This window comes from Salvelinus fontinalis, chromosome 32, assembly GCF_029448725.1.
Source record: "Salvelinus fontinalis isolate EN_2023a chromosome 32, ASM2944872v1, whole genome shotgun sequence".
Classification (NCBI taxonomy): domain Eukaryota; kingdom Metazoa; phylum Chordata; class Actinopteri; order Salmoniformes; family Salmonidae; genus Salvelinus; species Salvelinus fontinalis.
The window spans coordinates 35,302,553-35,316,258 of NC_074696.1; the positions used below are offsets into that span (position 1 = coordinate 35,302,553).

The window sequence follows — 13,706 nt, forward strand, 5'->3', positions numbered from 1 at the left end:
TCTTCAAAGTAGTCACCTTTTTTCCGAGATGACAGCTTTGCACACGCTTGACATTCTCTCAACCAGCTTCACCTGGAATGCTTTTCCAACAGTCTTGAAGGAGTTCCCACATATGCTGAGCACTTGTTGGCTGCTTTTCCTTCACTCTGCGGTCCAACTCATCCCAAACCATCTCAATTGGGTCGAGGTCGGGTGATTGTGGAGGCCAGGTCATCTGATGCAGCACTCCATCACTCTCTTTCTTGGTCAAATAGCCCTTACACAGCCTGGAGGTGTATTGGGTCATTGTCCTGTGGAAAAATATATGATAGTCCCACTAAGTGCAAACCAGATGGAATTGCTTATTTCCGCAGAATGCTGTGGTAGCCATGCTGGTTAAATGTGCCTTGAATTCTAAATAAATCACAGACTGTGTCACCAGCAAAGCACCCCCACACCTCCTCCGCCATGGTTCACGTTGGGAATCACACATGCGGAGATCATCAGTTCACCTACTCTGCGTCTCACAAAGACACTGCGATTGGAACCAAGAATCTCCAATTTGGACTCATCAGACCAAAGGACATACAGTGGGGCAAAAAAGTATTTAGTCAGCCACCAATTGTGCAAGTTCTCCCACTTAAAAATATGAGAGAGGCCTGTAATTTTCATCATAGGTACATTTCAACTATGACAGACAAAATAAGGAAAAAAAATCCAGAAAATCACATTGTAGGATTTTTAAGGAATTTATTTGCAAATTATGGTGGAAAATAAGTATTTGGTCACCTACAAACAAGCAAGATTTCTGGCTCTCACAGACCTGTAACGTCTTCTTTAAGAGGCTCCTCTGTCCTCCACTCGTTATCTGTATTAATGGCACCTGTTTGACCTTGTTATCAGTATAAAAGACACCTGTCCACAACCTCAAACAGACACACTCCAAACTCCACTATGGCCAAGACCAAAGAGCTGTCAAAGGACACCAGAAACAAAATTGTAGACCTGCACCAGGCTGGGAAGACTGAATCTGCAATAGGTAAGCAGCTTGGTTTGAAGAAATCAACTATGGGAGCAAATATTAGGAAATGGAAGACAAGACCACTGATAATCTCCCTCGATCTGGGGCTCCACGCAAGATCTCACCCCGTGGGGTAAAAATGATTACAAGAACGGTGAGCAAAAATCCCAGAACCACACGGGGGGACCTAGTGAATGACCTGCAGAGAGCTGGGACCAAAGTAACAAAGCCTACCATCAGTAACACACTATGCCGCCAGGGACTCAAATCCTGCAGTGCCAGACGTGTCCCCCTGCTTAAGCCAGTACATGTCCAGGCCCATCTGAAGTTTGCTAGAGAGCATTTGGATGATCCAGAAGAAGATTGGGAGAATGTCATATGGTCAGATGAAACCAAAATATAACTTTTTGGTAAAAACTCAACTCGTCGTGTTTGGAGGACAAAGAATGCTGAGTTGCATCCAAAGAACACCATACCTACTGTGAAGCACGGGGGTGGAAACATCATGCTTTGGGGCTGTTTTTCTGCAAAGGGACCAGGACGACTGATCCGTGTAAAGGACAGAATGAATGGGGCCATGTATCGTGAGATTTTGAGTGAAAACCTCCTTCCATCAGCAAGGGCATTGAAGATGAAACGTGGCTGGGTCTTTCAGCATGACAATGATCCCAAACACACCGCCCGGGCAACGAAGGAGTGGCTTTGTACGAAGCATTTCAAGGTCCTGGAGTGGCCTAGCCAGTTTCCAGATCTCAACCCCATAGAAAATCTTTGGAGGGAGTTGAAAGTCCGTGTTGCCCAGCAACAGCCCCAAAACATCACTGCTCTTGAGGAGATCTGCATGGAGGAATGGGCCAAAATACCAGCAACAGTGTGTGAAAACCTTGTGAACACTTACAGAAAACGTTTGACCTCTGTCATTGCCAACAAAGGATATATAACAAAGTATTGAGAAACTTTTGTTATTGACCAAATACTTATTTTCCACCATAATTTGCAAATAAATTCATAAAAAATCCTACAATGTGATTTTCTGGATTTTTTTTTCTCATTTTGGCTGTCATAGTTGAAGTGTACCTATGATGAAAATTACAGGCCTCTCTCATCTTTTTAAGTGGGAGAACTTGCACAATTGGTGGCTGACTAAATACTTTTTTGCCCCACTGTATGTCAACCGTTCATTGCTAGTGTTTCTTGGACCAATCAAGTCTCTTCTTATTATTCAAAGCTATTGCAAGAGATTGGTTTTTTTCACACAAAGTTTCTGAATGAAACTAATAATAAGGAACTCAATTGTGATGTTGTGTGGAGACATTTGATTTCTGATTTATTCACCATCATGAATCATAATTGAATATGCTTGTCCAGATGATTTTCCTCCTATTACTCTCTGGGATAATGTAACGCGTGCGCTGAGATTCGGGAAGCATGTTCAGGGAGTGCGTGTTTTAATAAATAAACGTAACATGAGCCAAAACATGAACAACGCACAGACAAGACACAGGAATAAAAACAATGACGCCTGGGGACGGAACCAAAGGGAGTGACATATATAGAGCAGGTGATCAAGGAGGTGATGGATTCCAGGTGAGTGTCATAATGCGCTGATGCGCGTAATGATGGTGACATGTGTGCGCCATAACGAGCAGCCTGGTGACCTAGAGGCCGGAGAGGGAGCACACGTGACAGTATCCCCTCCCCGACGTGACGCCGACCAAGATGACGATCCCGGGGATCAGGAGCGGACCGGTCACCTCTGCTAAAAAGGCGCGGTAACCTGTCGATCCAACTGAGGCGCGGGAGCATGGCGACTTAGAGCGCCGGAGAAAGAGCATACGTGACAGATAACAGTTTGCTTTCTGAACTGAGAATATTTTGTCTGATGGCAAAGTGGGAAAATCTGGGTTATAGTCGATTTTTAAAATAAACTAAACATTTGAAACAAAAACCTAATCAAACAAAGACTTGATTAATAAACAAAAATATAGGATAATATTTTCTAGAATTCACAGTCTATGACATAGGCTAGACGCCTGGCTGTAATGCTTTCTTCTATGCTATGCCAGTTCCTGGCCTGGCTGCTCAACCCTTACGCAGGGAAATACCAAACCCATCACCGGGCCGAATTATAATGGAGAAACGTGAAACACTTTAATAAAGACAACATAACTCTGTGGTTATGAAACTTGAAGTGATGTATCAGAAAGAAACTTGAACCAAAATGTCATCCTTTCTATGAAGTCACATTTCAATTGCACTGAATCCCGTAGGCTAGTGCTTTAGTGATACAAAGAAATACATGGATATGCTTTTTTTCTACATGTATTTAACCCTTAAAGACCTTCCCTGAAACCTGCAGTGTAATTAAAGAAATTATATCCGTTGGTTAGTCCGTCAGAATGTGTGAGAAAGACCCTTGGTGTGTGTGTGTGTGTGTGTTCAGGGAACCACCCGCCCATGAAACAAGCTCACCCCCGGGGTCATGAGGTATGTGACCACCGGTCCAGAGAGGGGGGAGTGCGGGGGAGGGAGGAGAAGTCGAGTCGTATCTGAGTGACTCTGATCTGACTGGAGTAGCTACATGGGTTTCGTCTTATCTCACTTCTACTTACCAACTCCTCTCTCAATGACTCTAGGCACGTCACCGGGCTGGTGTGTGTGTGTGTGACAGGACAAGACAGGCCTGGACAGCTGTGATTGTGTTGGTGTGTGTGGTGAAGTGTTGCGATGCGGCTCTTGCTCCTCCACGGTGTGTTTTTCCTCCAGTGTGTGCGGTTATCCCAGCAGCAGTTTCCCCGTCTCTGCGCCACCACGGAGGCCCTGCTCTCCAAGGAGTGCTGCCCGGTCTGGGATGGGGATGGCTCTGCTTGCGGGGCCAGCTCTGGCAGGGGGTTCTGCCGGGACGTGGAGGTATCGGATCTACCCGACGGGCTGAATTACCCGTTCTCCGGCTTGGACGACAGAGAGAGGTGGCCTCTGGTGTTTTATAACCGGACCTGCCAGTGCGCCTCCAACTACATGGGGTTCAACTGCGGAGAGTGCCAGTTCGGGCTGTTTGGTACTAAGTGCGGGGAGAGGAGAGAGTCCGTGAGGCGGAACGTGTTTCACCTTTCGGCGGCGGAAAGGCGGAAACTTATCTCATACCTCAACCTGGCCAAGCACACAGTGAGCCAGGATTACGTCATAGCTACCGGGACCTACCGGGAGATGAATAACGGGAGCACCCCACTGTTCTCTGACGTCTCGACCTATGACGTGTTTGTGTGGATGCACTACTATGTCTCGAGGAATGCTCTTCTCGGTGGACCGGGGAATGTCTGGACAGATGTGGACTTCGCCCACTGGGCCCCCGCCTTTCTGCCGTGGCACCGTGCGTACCTGCTGCACTGGGAGCATGATATTCGGAAGCTGACCGGGGACTTTGAATTCTCCATCCCATACTGGGACTGGCGGGACGCGCAGGGCTGTGACGTCTGCACCGACGACCTGATGGGCGCCCGGAGCCCCCGAGACCCCAACCTCATCAGCCCTGCTTCAGTGTTCTCTTCTTGGAGGGTGAGACACCTTTCATCCTCTTCTTGTCTCTTCCATCCTCTTCCTCTCTCTTTTCTCTTCACCTTTCCTGCCTACCTATTTTCTCCTCCCTTCCTCTCACTCTCACTGTCACCTTGGCATTATTCTTAGAAGTTCACAATAGTCTCCACAGTGTTGTATTTTCATTGATGGTACGGGGAGGCCTGGAGAGGAGAGGAGGAGAAGAGTCCCCCTTACACAATAGAGATGTAATCAACCAGACGGTACATGCTTCTCAACTCACAAAACGTGAATAGACATTTTAATAATTCAACTCTTCTTTATTACTTTTCCTGTGATGACTTGAACACTGTGATGATATACTATCCTTGTTGAGCTCCCCTGTAGCCTAGATAGGAGGGAGGAGATGTGGAGGACAGGAGAGGACTGGGGAGAGGAGAGGAGGACAGGACAGGAGAGGACTGGGGAGAGGAGAGGAGGACAGGACAGGAGAGGACTGGGGAGAGGAGAGGAGGACAGGACAGGAGAGGACTGGGGAGAGGAGAAGAGAGGACTGGAGGAGAAAAGAGGAGAGGAACGGGGAGAGGAGAGGAGAGGATCGCAGAGGAGAGGAGGAGAAGAAAGGAGACGAGAGGAGATGAGGAAAAGAGAGGAGAAAACTGGGGAGAGGAGATGGAAGGAGAGGAGAAGAGGGTGGGGAGAGGAGAGGAGGGGGAGAGGAGGGTGGTTATCAGGAGACTGTCTGAGTACCTCATGTCTGCCAGAGGCCATGTTCTGTGATTAACACACACACACACACACACACACACACACACACACACACACACACACACACACACACACACACACACACACACACACACACACACACACACACACACACACACTCTCTCTCTCTCTCTCTCTCTCTCTCTCCACAGACTGTGGTGGGAGGCTGTAGGTGACTGGGAGAGGAGAGGAACCCCATTATATATGGGGTTTGATTATATTACACAATATTATATAGGGGAAAGAAAGTTGTGCTTTAGACTGAGAGGAAGAGAAGATGCTTTCTAAAGTTCAACCAGGAATAATTCTGCTGTTTCAGTACAAATAAACCATGCAGGGTCATAGAGCATCATTATCCGATGGATTACCTTCTACATACAGTATCTCCATCACTACTGCTGTCTCTAACTCATGTTGAAGTGAGCCTTATATAGTTTTTATACTGTGTGTGTGTGTGTGTGTGTGTGTGTGTGTGTGTGTATGTGTGTGTGTGTGTGTGTGTGTGTGTGTGTGTGTGTGTGTGTGTGTGTGTGTGTGTGTGTGTGTGTGTGTGTGTGTGTGTGTGTGTGTGTGTGTGTGTGTGTGTGTGTGTGTGTGTGAACGTGTTTAACTATACTTGTGAGGACCAGAATGAACAAAGTTTGACCAACTGGGGACATTTTGTTAGTTCCCACAAGGTCAAATGCTATTTCTAAGGGGTTTAGGTTTAAGGTTAGAATTAGTGTTTGGGTTAAAATTAGGTTTAGGGTTAGGAGCTAGGCTTAAGTTTAGGGTTAGGGTTATAGTTAATGTTAGGGTTAGGGGTTATGGAAAATAGGATTTTGAATGGGACTGAATTTTGTGTCCCCGCAAGGTTAGTTGTACAAGACTGTGTGTGTGTGTGTGTGTGTGTGTGTGTGTGTGTGTGTGTGTGTGTGTGTGTGTGTGTGTGTGTGTGTGTGTGTGTGTGTGTGTGTGTGTGTGTGTGTGTGTGTGTGTGTGTGTGAACGTGTTTAACTATACTTGTGAGGACCAGAATGAACAAAGTTTGACCAACTGGGGACATTTTGTTAGTTCCCACAAGGTCAAATGCTATTTCTAAGGGGTTTAGGTTTAAGGTTAGAATTAGTGTTTGGGTTAAAATTAGGTTTAGGGTTAGGAGCTAGGCTTAAGTTTAGGGTTAGGGTTATAGTTAATGTTAGGGTTAGGGGTTATGGAAAATAGGATTTTGAATGGGACTGAATTTTGTGTCCCCGCAAGGTTAGTTGTACAAGACTGTGTGTGTGTGTGTGTGTGTGTGTGTGTGTGTGTGTGTGTGTGTGTGTGTGTGTGTGTGTGTGTGTGTGTGTGTGTGTGTGTGTGTGTGTGTGTGTGTGGGGGGGGGGGGGGGGGGATTTGGAGGTGGTTCTGTGCCTGAGATCTGAATTGTGCTCGCTCCCCAAGTTAAGGAAACTAAGGGGGTGCGTGCTGGTGGCAGGGAAGTCAGGCGCAGGAGATCGAACTTGGTATAAAACAAAGCAGTTTAATAAGTGCTCAAAAACTCTGAAAACCAAAATACACAAAATAATACACGTGGGTATAAAACCCGTCGCACACCAGAACATAACTAGCACATAGCTTACAAACAAACAATCACCGACAAGAACATGAGGGGGAACAGAGGGTTAAATACACAACATGTAATTGATGGGATTAGAACCAGGTGTGATACAAGACAAGACAAAACCAAAGGAAAATTAAAAGAGGATCAGCGATGGCTAGAAAGTTGGTGACTTCGACCGCCAAACGCCGCCCGAAGAGAGGAGAGGGACCAACTTCGGCGGAAGTCGTGACAGAAACTGTCCAGTGTTTCCAGATTTTTATGAAATACAGTACCGGTCAAAATTTTGGGCACACCTACTCATTCAAGGGTTTTTCTTTATTTTTACTATTTTCTACATTGTAAAATAATAGTGAAGACATCACAACAATGAAATAACACATATGGAATCATGTAGTAACCAAAACAAATCAAAATATATTTTATATTTTATATTCTTCAAAGTAGACATCTTTTGCCTAACTGACAGCTTTGCACACGCTTGACATTCTCTCAACCAGCTTCACCTGGAATGCTTTTCCAACAGTCTTGAAGGAGTTCCCACATATGCTGAGCACTTGTTGGCTGCTTTTCCTTCACTCTGCGGTCCAACTCATCCCAAACCATCTCAATTGGGTTGAGGTCGGGTGATTGTGGAGGCCAGGTCATCTGATGCAGCACTCCATCACTCTCCTTCTTGGTCAAATAGCCCTTACACAGCCTGGAGGTGTGTTGGGTCATTATCCTGTTGAAAAATAAATGATAGTCCCACTAAGCGCAAACCAGATGGGATTGCGTATTGCTGCAGAATGCTGTGGTAGACATGCTGGTTAAATGTGCCTTGAATTCTAAATAAATCACAGACTGTGTCACCAGCAAAGCACCCCCACACCATCACACCTCCTCCTCCATGCTTCATGGTGGAAACCACACATGCGGAGATCATTCGTTCACCTACTCTGCGTCTCACAAAGACACAAAGGTTTGAACCAAAAATCTCAAATTTGGACTCATCAGACCAAAGGACATATCTCCACCGGTCTAATTTCCAGTGCTCGTGTTTCTTGGATCAATCAAGTCTCTTCTTATTATCGGTGTTCTTTAGTAGTGTAGTAGTTTCTTTGCAGAAATTCAACAATGAAGGCCTGATTCACACAGTCTTCTCTGAACAGTTGATGTTGAGATGTGTCTGTTACTTGAACTCTGTGAAGCATTTATTTGGGCTGCAATTCCTGATGTGCAGTTAACGCTAATGAACTTAGGTCTTCCTTTCCTGTACGGTCCTCATGAGAGCCAGTTTCATCATAGCGCTTGATGGATTTTGTGACTGCACTTGAAGAAACTTTCCAGGTTCTAAATGTCTTACAGTAATGATGGACTGTCATTTGTCTTTGCTTATTTGAGCTGTTCTTGCCATAATATAGACTTGGTCTTTTACCAAATAGGGCTATCTTCTGTATACCACCCCTACCTTGTCACAACACAACTGATTGGCTCAAACACATTGAGAAGGAAAGAAATTCCACAAATTAAATTTTAACAAGCCACACCTGTTAATTGAAATGCATTCAAGGTGACCACCTCATGATGCTGGTTGAGAGAATGCCAAGAGTGTCACTTTTCTGTTTACTACATTATTCCATATGTGTTATTTCATAGTTTTGATGTCTTTACTATTTTCTACAATGCAGAAAATAGTAAAAATAAAGAAAAAGTCTGGAATGAGTAGGTGTGTCCAAACTTATGACTGGTACTGCATGACCTATAATTAAGCAATAAGGCCTAAGGGCTGTTCCTATGCATGACGCAACGCCCTTAGCCGTGATATATTGGCCATCTACCGTTAACCCCTGAGGTGCCTTATTGCTATTATAAACTGGTTACCAACTTAATTAGAACAGTAAAAATAAATGTTTTGTCATACCCGTGGTATATGGTCTGATATACCACGGCTATCAGCCAATCAGCATTCAGGGCTTGAATCAACCAGTTTATAGATCTGAGGGAAATTGTTTTCCTTCCAAAAACTGCTAATTAAGCATGTTAACAATATGCTTTTCTGTGTTGGAATGGTGTGGGTGTACGTACCCCAACAACAGAATAGTGTGGGCGTATACCGGTCATAAAAAATATTCATGCAAGTAGACCCCTGATTGGCCAGCTCATCCTCCTCTGGAGGATAATGTCATCCGCTATGAGGAAATAGCAAGCATTTTTTTAAAGATCTGTTTGAGATACAAGTTTGAGGTGGGGTTTTTGAAGTGTTTTTCTCCAATTTATGCTTTGGCCACAGATGCGAGAATAGGATGAGTCAACAACTTTAATTGGGTAGGAGTTAAGAGAATATTAACTTTTCAAAGTGAGATTTTCACTGGACAGTTACTTTAATGCTTAAGCTTTAGCTCAGCAGGCTAACACAATCATGTGGTATGCAGTTGTCCTGATCAATATTGTGTGTGGTGTAGGTGATGTGTTCGCGTGCGGTAGACTACAGCGTGAGGGGGGTGCTGTGTGACGGTAGCGACGAGGGGCCGTTGCTGCGTAACCCTGGCAACCACAACCATAACTTGGTTCCGCGGTTGCCAACGGCAGCAGAGGTGGAGTTCACGGTCAGTCTCCGTGACTACGACACGGGAGCCATGGACCGCTCCGCTAACTTCAGCTTCAGAAACACAATGGAAGGTAAGTAGGGTTGTGTGTGTGTTATTAGTTCGAGAACACTCTAGAGAGCGTTGTTCTAACCATAACTCTTGTGTTGTATTCTGACCCCTGACCTCTGACCGCTAACCTCTAGGTGTCGGCAGCTCTGTGACAGGCCTGGGTAAGAGTGTGGTGATGGGGATGACATCTAACCATTTATCTCTGACCCCTGACCTCTAGGTTCCGGCAGCTCTGTGACAGGCCTGGGTAACAGTGTGGTGATGGGGATGACCTCTATCCCCTGAACTCTATGTTTCCGCAGCCCTGTCAGGCCTGGGTAACAGTTTGGTGATGGGGATGACCTTTAATTCCTGAACTCTAGGTTTTGGCAGCTCTGTAACAGGCCTGGGTAACAGTGTGGTTTAGGGGGGTGACCTCTAACCTTTGATCCCTCACCTATAGGTTTTGGGAACCCTCAGACAGGCCTGGGTAACAGTAGGGTGATGGGGATGCACGCCTCTCTTCACGTCTTCATGAATGGCTCCATGTCTTCAGTTCAGGGGTCAGCTAATGACCCTATTTTCTTACTGCACCACGCCTACGTAGACAGGTGAGCACACACATACAAACACACACAAACACACACACACACACATGCACGCACACACCCACCCACCCACACCCTGTTTCTCTCTCTCTCTTTCATTCTCTCCCCCTACACACACCCTCTCTCTCAATTCAAGTGCTTTATTGGCATGGGAAACATATATTAACAATGCCAAAGCAAGTGAAGTAGATAATAAACAAAAGTGAAATAAACAATAAAAATTAACAGTAAACATAACACTCACAGAAGTTCCAAAAGAATAAAGACATTTCAAATGTTTAAATTTTTTATTTAATCTTTATTTAACCAGGTAGGCTAGTTGAGAACAAGTTCTCATTTGCAACTGCGACCTGGCCAAGATAAAGCAAAGCAGTTCGACACATACAACAACACAGAGTTACACATGGAATAAACAAACATACAATCAATAATAGAGTAGGAAAATCTATATACAGCATGTGCAAATGAGGTAGGATAAGAGAGGTAAGGCAATAAATAGGCCATGGTGGCAAAGTAATTACAATATAGCAATTAAACACTGGAACGGTAGGATGTGCAGAGGATGAATGTGCAAGTTGAGATACTGGGGTGCAAAGATAAATAAATAAATACAGTATGGGGATGAGATAGATTGGATGGGCTATTTACAGATGAGCTATGTACAGGTGCAGTGATCTGTGAGCTGCTCTGACAGCTGGTGCTTAAAGCTAATGAGGGAGGTAAGAGTCTCCAGCTTCAGAGATTTTTGCAGTTCGTTCCAGTCATTGGCAGCAGAGAACTGGAAGGAGAGGCGGCCAAAGGAAGAACTGACTTTGGGGGTGACCAGTGAGATATACCTGCTGGAGCGCGTGCTACGAGTGGGTGCTGCTATGGTGACCAGTGAGCTGAGATAAGGCGGGGCTTTACCTAGCAGAGACTTGTAGATGACCTGGAGCCAGTGGGTTTGGCGACGAGTATGAAGCGAGGGCCAGCCAACGAGAGCATACAGGTCACAGTGGTGGGTAGTATATGGGGCTTTGGTGACAAAATGGATGGCACTGTGATAGACTGCATCCAATTTGTTGAGTAGAGTGTTGGAGGCTATTTTGTAAATGACATCGCTGAAGTCGAGGATCGGTAGGATAGTCAGTTTTACGAGGGTATGTTTGGCAGCATGAGTGAAGGATACTTTGTTGTGAAATAGGAAGCCAATTCTAGATTTAATTTTGGATTGGAGATGTTTAATGTGGGTCTGGAAGGAGAGTTTACAGTCTAACCAGACAGACAGACACCTAGGTATTTGTAGTTGTCCACATATTCTAAGTCAGAACCGTCTAGAGTAGTGACGCTGGACGGGCGGGCAGGTGTGGGAAGCGATCGGTTGAAGAGCATGCATTTAGTTTTACTTGCATTTAAGAGCAGTTGGAGGCCACGGAAGGAGAGTTGTATGGCATTGAAGCTCATCTGAAGGTTAGTTAACACAGTGTCCAACGAAGGGCCAGAGGTATACAGAATGTGTCGTCTGCGTAGTGGTGAGCGACATCATTGATGTATACAGAGAAGAGAGTCGGCCCGAGAATTGAACCCTGTGGCACCCTGTAGAGACTGCCAGAGGTCCAGACAACAGGCCCTCCGATTTGACACACTGAACTCTATCGGAGAAGTAGTTGGTGAACCAAGCGAGGCAATCATTTGAGAAACCAAGGCTGTTGAGTCTGCCAATAAGAATGTTGTGATTGACAGAGTCGAAAGCCTTAGCCAGGTCGATGAATACGGCTGCACAGTAATGTCTCTTATCGATGGCGGTCATGATATCGTTTAGGACCTTGAGCATGGCTGAGGTGCACCCATGACCAGCTCTGAAACCAGATTGCATAGTGGAGAAGGTACGGTGAGATTCGAAATGGTCGGTAATCTGTTTGTTAACTTTAACTTAACAAATGTCTTATTATGTCTATATACAGTGTTGTAACGATGTGTAAATAGTTAAAGTACAAAAGGGAAAATAAATAAACATAAATATGGGTTGTATTTAGAATGGTGTTTGTTCTTCACTGTTTGCCCTTTTCTTCTGGCAACAGCTCACAAATCTTGCTGCTGTGATGGCACACTGGGTATTTCACCCAGTAGATATGGGAGTTTATCAAAATTTGGTTTGTTTTGAAGTTCTTTGTGGATCTGTGTAATCTGAGGAAAATATTTGTCTAATATGGTCATGCATTTGACAGGAGGTTAGGAAGTGCAGCTCAGTTTCCACCTCATTTTGTGGGCAGTGTGCATATAGGCAGACCTGGCTCAATAGAAGACAGGCTAAGGCGGCCTTTCTCAATAGCAAGGCTATGCTCACTGAGTCTGTACATAGTCAAAGTTTTCCTTAAGTTTGGGTCAGTCACAGTGGTCAGGTATTCTGCCACTGTGTACTCTCTGTTTAGGACCAAATAGCGTTCGAGTTTGCTCTGTTTTTTTGTTCATTCTTTCCAATGTGTCAAGTAATTATCTTTTTGTTTTCTCATGATTTGGTTGGATCTAATTGTTTCTCTCTCTCTCTAGTATCTACGAGCAGTGGTTGAGGAGACATGCTCCAGAGCAGACCCAATACCCAGAGTTCAATGCTCCCATCGGTCACAACAGGCAGTACCACATGGTGCCCTTCATACCTCTACACAGGAACATAGAATACTTCACCTCCAGCAAAGACCTGGGGTACGAATACTCGTACATGCTCGACTCAGGTACGTACCGTGTGTGTTGTTGGTAATAGGCATGTTTTAATCGTGAATGCCTGAAGGATTGTAAAGGACTCCTCCTCTCCTCTCCCCTCCCCTCCAGACCAAAGGATATCGGAGGTTCTCAGTCCTTACCTGGAACTGATGATGGAGGCATGGCCCTGGTTGCTAGGGGCGTTGGTCCTGGGGGCCCTGGTAGCTATGACTGTGGCTGCGGTAGCTGTGACAATGACCCGGGTGTGTTGGGGTGCGTGGCCATGGCAACGTGGGGAGAATAGTTCAGCGTTCCACCTACCAGAAAGGGAATCTCTCATCAGCAGTGATAGTGATACCCCCAACTACCACACTGTTTAGCCCCAACTACTACACTGTTTAGCCACAACTACCACACTGTTTAGCCCCAACCACCCACAATGTTTAACCCCAACAACCACACTGTTTAGCCCAAACCACCCACAATGTTTAACCCCAACAACCACACTGTTTAGCCCAAACCACCCCATTGTTTAGCCCCAACCACCCCACTGTTTAGCCCCAACCACCCGACTGTTTAGCCCCAACCACCCCACTGTTTAGCCCCAACCACCCCACTGTTTAGCCCCAACCACCCCACTGTTTAGCCCCAACTACCACACTGTTTATCCCCAACTACCACACTGTTTAGCTTCAACTACCCCACTATTTAGCCCCAACTACCCCATTATTTATCCCCAACTACCACACTGTTTAGCCCTAACTACCCCCCTATTTAGCCCCAACTACCACACTATTTAGCCCCAACTACCCCATTATTTATCCCCAACTACCACACTATTTAGCCCTAACTACCCCCCTATTTATCCCCAACTACCACACTGTTTAGCCCCAACTACCCCACTATGTATCCCCAACTAC

The 13,706-nt window shown here is 45.5% G+C and overlaps 1 protein-coding gene across 1 annotated transcript; it reads left to right on the forward strand.

The window, feature by feature from the left end:
• Positions 1–3,727: 3,727 nt before the first annotated feature.
• Positions 3,728–13,166, forward strand: LOC129830559 (tyrosinase-like). Its single transcript, XM_055893130.1, has 5 exons — positions 3,728–4,555; positions 9,326–9,542; positions 9,963–10,110; positions 12,637–12,818; positions 12,916–13,166. Exons 1-5 carry the CDS (start codon positions 3,728–3,730, stop codon positions 13,164–13,166), a joined length of 1,626 nt encoding a protein of 541 aa, XP_055749105.1.
• Positions 13,167–13,706: the final 540 nt, after the last annotated feature.

Coding starts and splice junctions, on each gene's coding strand:
- LOC129830559 (XM_055893130.1), top strand. CDS start 3,728: ATGCGGCTCTTGCTCCTCCACGGTGTGTTTTTCCTCCAGTGTGTGCGG. Junction 4,556..9,325: donor CAGTGTTCTCTTCTTGGAGG/GTGAGACACCTT, acceptor TGTGTGGTGTAG/GTGATGTGTTCGCGTGCGGT. Junction 10,111..12,636: donor CACCACGCCTACGTAGACAG/GTGAGCACACAC, acceptor CTCTCTCTCTAG/TATCTACGAGCAGTGGTTGA.